This window comes from Salmo salar, chromosome 09, assembly GCF_965601325.2.
Source record: "Salmo salar chromosome 09, fSalSal1, whole genome shotgun sequence".
NCBI classification, from domain to species: domain Eukaryota; kingdom Metazoa; phylum Chordata; class Actinopteri; order Salmoniformes; family Salmonidae; genus Salmo; species Salmo salar.
In genome coordinates this window covers 69933286-69945241 of record NC_138299.1, presented here as the reverse complement: position 1 = coordinate 69945241, position 11956 = coordinate 69933286, and the positions used below count along the sequence as shown (strand labels likewise).

The 11956-nt window shown below is 41.9% G+C and overlaps 1 protein-coding gene and 1 pseudogene across 1 annotated transcript; both read left to right on the top strand.

The window, feature by feature from the left end:
• Positions 1 to 2984: 2984 nt before the first annotated feature.
• On the top strand, positions 2985 to 5272 carry LOC106611622 (mitochondrial import inner membrane translocase subunit TIM44 pseudogene; annotated as a pseudogene).
• Positions 5273 to 9897: 4625 nt separating this feature from the next.
• On the top strand, positions 9898 to 11164 carry il2 (interleukin 2). Its single transcript, XM_082955884.1, has 4 exons — positions 9898 to 10061; positions 10156 to 10191; positions 10532 to 10684; positions 10821 to 11164. Exons 1-4 carry the CDS (start codon positions 9945 to 9947, stop codon positions 10935 to 10937), a joined length of 423 nt encoding a protein of 140 aa, XP_082812010.1. The 5' UTR covers positions 9898 to 9944; the 3' UTR covers positions 10938 to 11164.
• The last annotated feature ends 792 nt before the right edge of the window (positions 11165 to 11956 follow it).

Sequence of the window (11956 nt, the reverse complement as noted above, 5' to 3'; positions counted from 1 at the left end):
GTTACCCCAACAGGTAGGCCTACATTATATTCACTGTGTTTATGCACGTTTTTGGGGGGACAAAATTCTTCAATAGGATGCTAACTAGTTAAAATATCACATTTGGGATCTGGCTAGTGATTATCCCAATAGGGTAAATGCAGATGAAGCAGGGGGTTGCCTATTTATTTATAGCCTCAATGCTGCATCAGTTGGGCTACAGGTGATAATGTTTATTGCTAATAGCATACCTGATAATATGGACCATGCATGGTCCAACGGGTTAAAATAATTTAACAATATGTTATTGGGCTCATTTCTGGAAGTGGAAATAGTTTTAAATGGAATCAGCATAATGTTTTTTCATTCAATTTGGAGCAGTAAATCAGCTTCTCAGTCCTTCTAAATAGAAATTCTACATGACCGGTTCTCCCCACTGCTACAATTGTTTCCAGAGGAAACATTGACTCCTTGTACTCTATTTTTTTTATCTGACTCAAGTTGTGTTCTGATTATTAGAGTGAATGTGTTATCACAAAAGGAGTTCCCAGCCCCAAAAGGTTTGAGAACCCCTTGTCCAATTAAAGGTAAATCCATGGAAAGTGTGAAATGCATTTCTACTTATCGAGACATGATGAATGAAACCACATCTCGATGATACTTCACCTCCCACTCAAACACTGCAAGGGCATTTCTCTGAAAATTACCTTTAATCTTCACAACGGAACATTTTCCACTTTTCCAAAAAACAGTCAGTAGGCTTTATTGTTCTTTTCACTGGTGGAATTATTCCTCTGTGATACTAACAATTTGTTTTTGCCTGCGTCCGTGAATAAGATATTGGACATAGGTTCAAAATTTCCTTTCAGCTCAGTATCAAAGCAAATATAATTCACAATTGACTCAAAATAATGGCCTGTGGATTTCAATTAATGACTGAATTAACTGTCAGTTTGTTATCCACTTTTAGAATCTAATAAATGTGGAAATAAGACATTCAAACACCAGAAGTAGTAGTAGTAGACTCCAGCAGTAGGCCAAAGGTAAAAGTGTTTTGCCATCTTAGAAAATGCCGTTATTAGAAACATTGCAAGCCTTAGGAAAAACAACTTTCAAGACACTATCATGCAGCGTTGAAGATTTTAAAAGCCTCCATTAGGCTAAATATTGTGCATGCTTTGAAAGTGAGTGACAATGCCACTGTGCTTTTCATGGATTGATAAGTGTGGCTACTCATATGTGCAAAGACATATTAGATATTGCCAGTTTGCAACCACTACTCAACCACTGTGGCTGTAAACAAATAGCGCAAGCAAATCACTCCGTTGCCGTAGATGACAATTTCAGACACTCTATTGAAACAAAAAAAATGATCATCGGTTAGGGACTAGAGGGGCTTCGAGGTTTCCAGTCAGGTCGAGAATGGAAAACATAATTCAAGGAAGTTCCAGAGGGTGGACAGGCGACACGTTTTGCTTATTGTGGTGGGTGTGTGGCAAATATGACTCAGTGCAAAGACACAGGGATCAGGTTCCACCATGAGAGTAGAAGCTCCTTAAGTTTTGAAATACCATTGAATCTGACCAGAGAGATATTTAAAAAATATCTGAACAAAGGCTGTGTTGAGGGTAGTTTTTCCTGCACCCAATCGAAAGGCTCGTAGGGAGGGATAAAAACTGAATCATTGACCAGAACACTTTTTCCTACTCCATTTCATTAAAATGGCTGCATAAAGTGGACAGTCGTGGAGTGACATATTCTGCATTAGTGTGATTCTGAACATTGTAACCACAAGTCCAAATAAATCTGGAATTTGGCAATCAAATTATAAATACCTAACTAAAATGTAAGTGTTTTTACAGGGGAATATGCATGCTCTCATGGAAACAGGTACAAAACCTCAGGATGTGATGCATTCATGATAATGGATAGAAATTCCCCCACCTTCTTCCTTCCTGATACCAAGTGCCTTAATATCAACAATCAAATGTAACCAGTTAGCCATCATTTGACCTGTTGGAATAAGGACATGCACAGGGACTATTCTATAATGACACTGACCAATAAGTGGCAGGTATGAATAGGAAAAGGTCACCGCTGAATCTGTAAATGGGTTTCCCAACTGACAAGGTTTGATAGGGGAAACCCCTTTTCCACAAAGTTTATTGTAGGTGTGAAGATGCTGCACTTCATTCATTCCCTTCAGAAATCATGAGTTATGCTATTCGTCTTCCGTTCAATTTCTCCCCAATAAGACTACTGTGCCAAAGGGTACCACAGATTCAAAAGTCATCTAAATACTATAAAATGTAGAGTGAAACAATATAAATCCATATCTTGACCACATACAAAGAATATGGTATTGTCCAAGACATTTGTTGATGATGATGATGATGATAGGTACTTTATTAATACCAGAGGGGAGATTTCATTTTTAGGATTTGGGAATACACTGAAGCACGATATAACGATTTTGCTAAGTTTTTCTCTTCCCAGACCATTTTTCAGGATAGTGCCAAAATCTCAAGGTCGGGGACAAGTAATGGGACGTTGTAAAAAATACGCTGCGACGGGAGCAGCGACATTCAATTAAATATCCTTACGGTTCTCCAGACAACACCAAGACGCCTCAATGTAAAGTCTGGCATGACAGAATTTTTGGGACGGGGCTCATGCAGTGTGACAAGTACTGGGTTCCGATCACCAATAATGCACTAGCCAATAGAAACACATGGTGAGCGAATAAACTGCTGAGCCTTGAAATCTCTCACCCAGTAGGAGGGGGGGGGGACATACATATATTTTATAAAATCAAATGTCAACCTAAAAACAAATTGTTGTTTTTCAAAATTAAAAGCTCTAATGTCTCTATAGCGGAGGATCGTCCCTAGTTACCACGGCCACAGTCGAAATTATGGCTAAACCTTGCCCATTTCTACAATTTATATTCTTAAAATCTGATGTTAACCCTAACCACACTGCTAACCGTATGCCTAACCCGAACCTTAAACTAAGACCTATTTTTTGTTTTCATAAATGTTTATGATACCACCAATTTTGACTGTGGTTTTGGTAACTAGTGAAAACCTCAGCGGAGTTACACGTGGTCACGTCACGTGCGTCATTATTCAAGATCAAGATGGCAGCTTCCGTGTGTCGGTGTTATGAGCTGGTCGGAAGACGTCTTCTGCTCCTGCCATCCCGTGCTGCCGTCTCCTCATTCAACAGAGGAGATGCCTACAGGATATGTGGGTCTCCGGCTGTCCCTGTGCAGGTGCGGTATGCGTCAGAACGACCTAGTCGTAAAGGCTTTTTCGGGGAGTTTGTGGAGAACCTGAGGCAGGAGTTTGGGAAGGACAAGGAGATGAAGGAGAACATCAAGAAGTTCAGAGAGGAGGCCAAGAGGCTAGAGGAGTCGGATGCCCTGCAACAGGCTCGGAGGAAATTTAAAACCATTGAGTCTGAAACCGTTAAGACCTCTGAGGTGTTCAAGAAGACCTTTGGGACTCTGTCTGAAACTGTGAAGGAGGGCCTTGAGGAGGTGACCCGTACAGACCTGGGGAAGAAAATCAAGGAGGGGGTGAAGGAGGCAGCCAAGACTGCCAGGCACTCGGTTGAGTCTGTGTCCAAGGGGGGAGAGAAGCTGGGAGCGACCAGCGCCTTCAGGGCCATCTCACAGGGGTTGGAGTCAGTGAAGAGAGGGATTGATGTGGTGGACGATGGAACTTATAGGGCTCCTTCTCAACTCAGGAAGAGGAGGGAATTCTTCTCCAAGGGACGGGAGAGCGACAACCGAGTGTTTGAGGCCAACGAAGAGGACGTGGGTGTTGTGCTGCACAAGGATTCTAAGTGGTACACACAGTGGAAGGACTTTAAAGACAACAACGTGGTTTTCAACAGGTTCTTTGAGATGAAAATGAAGTATGACGAGAGTGACAACGCTCTTGCCAGAGCATCTCGAGCCGTGACCGACAGAGTCACCGATCTACTAGGTGGTCTCTTCTCTACCACGGAGATGTCTCAGGTGCTGACGGAGATCTTAAAGGCAGATCCCAGCTTCGACAAGGACTCCTTTCTCAAACAGTGCGAGAAGGACATCATCCCCAACATCCTAGAGGCTATGATCCGCGGGGAGCTCGAGATGCTGAAAGACTGGTGCTATGAAGCCACATACAGTCAGCTGGCCCACCCCATCCAACAGGCCAGGGCCCTGGGTCTAATGTTCCAGTCCAAGGTCCTAGATATAGACAACATAGATTTGGCGATGGGGAAGCTCATGGATCAAGGCCCCGTGTTGATCATCACCTTCCAGGCCCAGGTGGTCATGGTGATTCGTAGTCCCAAGGGAGACCTGGTGGAAGGAGATCCGGAGAAGGTGTTGAGGATGATGTACGTGTGGGCTCTGTGTCGTGACCAGGAGGAGCTCAACCCTGACGCGGCCTGGAGACTACTGGACATGTCTGCCTCCAGCACCGAGCAGGCTCTTTGAGAGATGAGGGACCAGACAAAGGGACGCTCCCGGGACACACACACACACGTCCAGGATCTACACACACAAGCCAGTGTACACCGCAACATCACACATATCCAGGAGCCACACTGTATGTCAAGAGGACGTGGCGGCATGTCACTTTCCAGATGCGTACTAGAGTGGTGTGCTTGTGGTTAGTCCTTAGGACGCAGATGGGATCTTCTACTTGTGTGTGTGGTCTTGGAACGAAATAGAGTGTATATGGACACGAAGTGAAAGGACAGTTTGTTTTCAGTTGTGCACCGGGGCCTCCCACTCATCTTTTTATTCTGGTTAAAGCAAGTTTGCGTTGTTCTGTGAAGGGAGTAGTACACAGCGTTGTACGAGATCTTCAGTTTCTTGGCAATTTCTTGCATGGAATAGCCTTCATTTCTCAGAACAAGAATAGACTGACGAGTTTCAGAAGGAAGTTCTTTGTTTCTGGCCATTTTGAGCCTGTAATCGAACCCACAAATGCTGATGCTTCAGATACTCAACTAGTCTAAAGAAGGCCAGTTTTATTGCTTCTTTAATCAGAACAGTTTTCAGCTGTGTTAACATAATTGCAAAGGGGTTTTCTAATGATTAATTAGCCTTTTAAAATTATAAACTTGGACTTGTGGTCCCGTGTGGCTCAGTTGGTAGAGCATGGTGTTTGCAACGCCAGGGTTGTGGGTTTGATTCCCACGGGGGACCAGTACGGGAAAAAATGTATGAAATGTATGCACTCACTACTGTAAGTCGCTCTGGATAAGAGCGTCTGCTAAATGACTAAAATGTAAATGTAAAAAAGTTTCCCGTCTCATAATGCACAATGCTAGGGATGTAATGATTCACTGATACTGAACTGTATCCGGTTCAAATGTTTAGATAAGAGTACATCGGTCAGCCAAACCGATCCAAATGTGCATGAATCGGTAAGAAAATTGTTTCATACGTTATGAACCGACAGTTCACTATCAGTTTTTACTCAGAAATTTTAATTCCCCACTCCGAAAATAGCTATATTCTTTAGTGACTGAATTGATGCGTCCTCACCTTCAGTAGCCTATATAGAACTAAGTATGTAAATGTGTATTTACGGTCGGGCTCACTTGGGCCGACGATGTCTCATAGGGATTGTTTATAAGGTCTATGTCCCTAGAGTTGTAAAATGTGTAATAGTAGTGCAGCAATGGTAGCTTTCTGTGTTATCACTTTCTTTCATTAATTTCCACTTTCTTTCATTAATTTCCCCTATGACAAACATCGTCAGTATACAAGAAGTTATTGCTCACTTATACCTTTTAATCATACATCACTGGAAAGATTAGATTCATAGCTATGATTCAAATACACTTTAAGAATGTTCAGGTCAACAGAACTTTGTCCTTTGACCTCTAGGGTACATATCAGAATTACCTGTATAAATGGCTTCAAAAAGAAAACCCTGATACATTTTAAACTTTGTTTGACAAGTGGTTATGAAAGGTAATGAAATTACTTTTCAAATGATATATAATGTAACCAACTTTGAAAGCACCAGCTACAACTGTAAAAAACGGCTAGCTGAAGCTCGTCTGAGCGGTTGGCTAGATATGACCTCACCCGCTAGTAACTTATGCTGATTCACTAAGATCTCCCATAGTGCTGTCCTGTCAGAACTTGATGTTGAGGCCCATTACTATACACTTTGTCACCACCACACACGGTCGGGCTTACTTGGGCCGATGATGTCTCATAGTGATTGTTTTTAAGAAATCTTGGATTAACCTCACAGAAGCCATTTTCCAATATGGCTGCCAAACAGCTCAATGGGGTCTTATTGGACAATTTCATATGACCATAACTACAGTGCATTCGGAAAGTATTTAAACCCCTTCACTTTTTAAAAATGTTGTTACATTACAGCCTTATTCTAAAATGGATTAAATTGTTTTATTTCCTCATCAATCTACACACAATACCCCATAATGACAAAGCAAAAACTGGTTTTTAGAAATATTTGCAAATGTAAAAAAAAAAAAAAAAGGAAATATGACATTTACATAAGTACTCAGTACTTTGTTGAAGCACATTTGGCAGCGATTACAGCCTAGAGTCTTCTTGGGAATGACGCTACACCTGTATTTGGGGAGTTTCTCCCATTCTTCTTTGCAGATCCTCTCAAGCTCTGTCAGGTTGGATGGGAAGCGTCGCTGCACAGCTATTTTCAGGTCTCTCCAGAGATGTTCGATTGGGTTCAAGTCCGGGCTCTTGCTGGGCCATTTAAGGACATTCAGAGACTTGTCCCAAAGCCACTCCTGCTTTGTCTTGGCTGTGTGCTTAGGGTCCTTGTCCTATTGGAAGGTAAAACCTTCGCCCCAGTCTGAGGTCCTAAGCTCTCTGGAGCAAGATTTCATCAAGGATCTCTCTGTACTTTCCTCCATTCATCTTTCCCTCAATCCTGACTAGTCTCCCAGTCCCTGCCGCTGAAAAACATCCCCACAGCATGATGCTGCCACCACCATGCTTCACCGTAGGGATGGTATTGTCCAGGTGGTGAGCGGTACCTGGTTTCCTCCATGCCATAGAGTTCCATCTTGGTTTCATCAGATGGAACTCATTTCTCATGGTCTGAGAGTCCTTTAGGTGCCTTTTGGTATACTCCAAGTGGGTTGTCATGTGCCTTTTACTGAGGAGTGGCTTCCGTCTGGCCACTCTACCATAAAGGCCTGATTTGGGAGGGCTGTAGAGATGGTTGTCCTTCTGGAAGGTTCTCCCATCTCCACAGAGGAACTCTGGAGCTCTATTAGCGTGACCATCGGGTTCTTGGTCACCTCCCTGACCAAGGCCCTTCTCCCCCGATTTTGCTCAGTTTGGCCAGGCAGCCAGCTCTAGGAACAGTCTTGGTGGTTCGAAACTTTTCCATTTAAGAATGATGGAGGCCACTGTGTTCTTGGGGACCTTCAATGCTGCAGATACCTTTTGGTACCATTCCCCAGATCTGTGCCTCGACACAATCCTGTCTCGGAGCTCTACAGACAATTCCTTATTCCTCATGGCTTGGTTTTTGCTCTGACATGCACTGTCAACTCTGGAATCTTACTTAGACAGGTGTGTGCCTTTCCAAATCATGTCCAATCAATTGAATTTACCACAGGTGGACTCCAATCAAGTAGTAGAAACATCTCAAGGATGATCAATGAAAACAGAATTTCGAGTCTCATATCAAAGGGAAATACCTTATGTAAATAAGGTATTTCTGTTTTTCCTTTTTAATAAATTTGTTAACATTTCTAAAAACCTGTTTTCACTTCGTCATTATGGGGTATTGTGTGTAGGTTGATGAGAAAATAAAGAATGCAATCAATTTTAGAATAAGGCTGTAACGTAACAATGTGGAAAAATGAAGGGGTCTGAATACTTTCCCGAATGCACTGTATATGAAATACAATTGTAGTATGCCCCAAAAATCTTCAAATGTTTATAGTGATGTAGAATACATAACCACAGGAGCCAGGTGTGGCAGATATAAATATGTTAAATTATTCACATAATTGTGGTAAGAATGTGCACAAAAAGTTGTCTGAATCGCTGAATTCTGAAGATAATAATTGCAATATTCTTCAAACATGTAAAATGGATAATGTTAATAGTGTATATGTGTAACAGTTTAGCTTCCGTCCCTCTCCTTGCCCCGAACCAGGGACCCTCTGCACATATCGACAACAGCCACCCTCGAAGCATCGTTACCCATCGCGCCACAAAAGCCACGGCCCTTGCAGAGCAAGGGGAACAACTATTTCAAGGTCTCAGAGCGAGTGACGTCACCGATTGAAAAGCTATTAGTGCTCACACCGGTAACTAGCTAGCCATTTCACATCGGTTACACTCATACCCCTTTTGACCTCCTCCTTTTCCGCAGCAACCAGTGATCCGGGTCACGGCACCAATGTAACAGTTTAGCTTCCATCCCGCTCCTCGCCCCTACCTGGGCTCGAACCAGCCACCCTCAAAGCATCGTTACCCATCGCGCCACAAAAGCCGCGGCCCGTTGCAGAGCAAGGGGAACAACTACTTCAAGGTCTCAGAGTGAGTGACATCACCGATTGAAATGCTATTAGTGCACACCCCGCTAACTAGCTAGCCATTTCACATCGGTTACTCACACCCCTTTTGACCTCCTCCTTTTCCGCAGCAACCAGTGATCCGGGTCACGGCACCAATGTAACAGTTTAGCTTCCGTCCCTCTCCTCGCCCCTACCTGGGCTCGAACCAGGCACCCTGTGCACACATCGACAACAGCCACCCTCAAAGCATCGTTACCCATCGCGCCACAAAAGCCACGGCCGTTGCAGAGCAAGGGGAACAACTACTTCAAGGTCTCAGAGCGAGTGACGTCACCGATTGAAACGCTATTAGTGCGCACCCCGCTAACTAGCTATCCATTTCACATCTGTTACATATGTTAATAGTAATGGCTGTGAGCTGATTAAATGCCCGCATACATTACTTAAGTGAATTTGTCCAAATACTTAAGGCTTCCTCACATGGGGAGGCCTAAAAGTGCTTACATTTTTCAAATGGTAAAACAGATATGAAAATATCCTAAAATAAAATATTACATTCTGTACTGTCGCCTCTAATGAAACATTTGATTTCAAATCCAAAATGCTGAAGTATAAAGCTACATTTAAAATGTTAACTTCACTTTCCAAATACATATGGCGGGGAGTGTATTTTGGGTTCTGATGGGTCAAGACAGTTGAACTAAGCTCATGAGGGATATTCTCAAGAATCAATGGGTACATATCGTTAATTTGCAAGTCTAAAAATATATGCGGATTGCCCCTTTAAAAACAAATTCACAGCAATAACATTTACTGATCATATTATAATAGCAGAAAATAATAGCGGCTGATCCTATAGCAACTTTGCAGAAACATTTTGCTATCTGTATGCACCGTTGTGTTGTAGTTTCTTTGTTGTAATGGCTTTTCAACTGGCACATCTTTACTTAATCAGAGATTTTCTTCAAAGGAGCTATTGGCAAAGCAACATTTGATATTTTGAGGTCTCTCCACCTCCTTGAAGTTAAAATCTTAGAAAACAACACTTTTGCAGGTGTTGCTTAGAACTGACCAATTACCTAACTCCATACGACCCGTTAGTAAAGCCACACGTCAGCTCAAGAATCAGCCCTCATCCACCACATGTTGAAACCACTGTAAATATTATGTACAGTCTAATGCTTTGCCACTATAGGTCACCAAAGGGATTTTACCATCTTGTAGCAAGAAAAATCCCAACAGTCATCAAGAGGAAAAATACAGCTGTTTGCATTTGGTAATATCTAGACTAATTCAGCCCACCCTTTGATTTTCCACACAGCAGGGTATATAAAACACTGCTAACAATCCGAGATGACAAACATTTACAGACCTCCGCTTGTGTACACCTTACAGGACACTACCTACAAGCCCTTCAGATTATCATGGACCGTCTTTACAGGATTTCCTTTTTGACGCTTTTTCTCGCCGGTTGTCTACAAGGAAACCCAATTTTCAGACTCAAAGTTGGAATCAACTATCTAGAAGAAAACATTACATGTGTAAGTCACTTCATGGCTAAGTGGAGTTCAAATTGCTTTAATTTATTTCTGTATTTTTGTGATCAACTAACATGCATCTTTCTCCCTATTGTAGCCAGATTCAGTCTTCTATACTCCAACTGATGTAGAGGTAAGGCTCACTAAATATGTTTGACAACAGAGATCTGAGTATGGACAAGACAGTAGCCCTTTACATTTTCCACTCACATATAGCCTATTGCCCTAGTGCTGTTTTTCTGAGTTGCTAAGGCATTATTTCCGCTTCAACAGTTCACATAGAAGACCACTAGTACAGGAAACACAGCAAGGCTGCTGAAAGTCTTTTAACTCTCACTTCACATAGCACTTTGAACAACTAAAACCCACTCCTCTCTTGGCAATGCAATTCACTACAATTAAACCACAGCCTCGCTTTCTGTGTCACAAAATCAAAGAACCCCAGGACAAACAGTTCTCTTTCTCGGTTGCAGGATAGTTGCATTGTTGCAGCATTGGCCTGTTCCATGAAGGAACTGTCCATTGTGAAAGCAGAATGCCTCGATAATGTGACCAATTGGGAAAATATGCAACACCACATCAACAGGACTATCACAACCCTACAAATGATGATTGATAAGGACAACGTAAGTATTGTTACTTATAGCATCTTGCCAGTTAAAATAACAAAATAGCCTAGTTGTTACTAAACATGTACGGCTCATTTAGTGTTGTTTACCACTTCACATGCCATCACACTAAATCCTACATTACCTCCCTCAGAGCACAACGGACACTTCAGAATGCATCTGTGAAGACACGCGGTTGGAAAAGTCTTTCAAGGACTTCCTTCAGAACATATTACATTTAGCTGAAGCTCATGCTGTAAAGCGTGGATAAGTCCATACATGCTGGCAATAGAGTGATTGTTGTAATATATGGAACATTACGTAATTGGGACAAAATACATGCCATACCAACATGTACAGTAGTACCATGTTCCAGTGATAAACAAGCTCTAGTAGCTTCCAGTTGCTGAACAGTTATATGGGAGAAGATGGGGAGGGGGGTTACAGGAAGTTTGTCATTGCACCGATACTCTAATGTGTATAATCTATCATCTCTAACAATTAGAGGCCCATTTTTTGGTGTGAAAACCAGTTCATTTCATGTATGTCTCACTGGATGTCCTGAACCGGAGATAGCAAGCCCTCCATAATGAAGGAAGGTGCTACGGACGTTATTAATTATGTTTTGTTTCATTATGTGATTTCCATATACTGTGCCTGAATGCCAGTGTTTCAGAGTTCTCAATGTCTGTTTCAATTAGAATGCATTTGAAATAAGCTCCTAAAAAGCTCTAATTAAGTTATTTATTTATGTATTTATTACGTATTTATTCTATTTTTATTTCTGCACATGGACTGTTCCGAAACCCTGATAATAAAGTTGAATTTAAAAGTATTTAAAATGAATAGGTCTGCTGTTTTTTGAGGTGTTAAACATTGCTAGCACTAATGTAGTAAGCTAGGTACATTTATACACTGAACAAAAATATAAACGCAACATGTTGGTTTCACGAGCTGAAATAAAAGATCCCAGAAATGTTCCATATTCACAAAAAGCTTTTTTATCTCAAAAGTTGTGCACACATTTGTTTACATCCCTGTTAGTGAGCATTTCTTCTTTACCAAGATAATTCATCCACCTGATAGGTGTGGTATATCAAGAAGCTGATTAAACAGCATGATCATCACACAGGTGCACCTTGTGTTGGGGACAATAAAAGGCCACTCTAAAATGTGCAGTTTTGTCACACAGCACAATGCCACTGTTGTCTCAAGTTTTGAGGGAGCGTGCAATTGGCATGCTGACTGCAGGAATGTCCCCCAGAGCTGTTGCCAGAGAATTTAATGTTA

Excerpts from the sequence above, each read along its gene's own strand:
- il2 (XM_082955884.1), top strand. The coding sequence starts at position 9,945 with ATGGACCGTCTTTACAGGATTTCCTTTTTGACGCTTTTTCTCGCCGGT. Across the intron at positions 10,062-10,155 it reads TAGAAGAAAACATTACATGT|CCAGATTCAGTCTTCTATAC; the intron begins GTAAGTCACTTC and ends TCCCTATTGTAG. Across the intron at positions 10,685-10,820 it reads TGATGATTGATAAGGACAAC|AGCACAACGGACACTTCAGA; the intron begins GTAAGTATTGTT and ends TACCTCCCTCAG.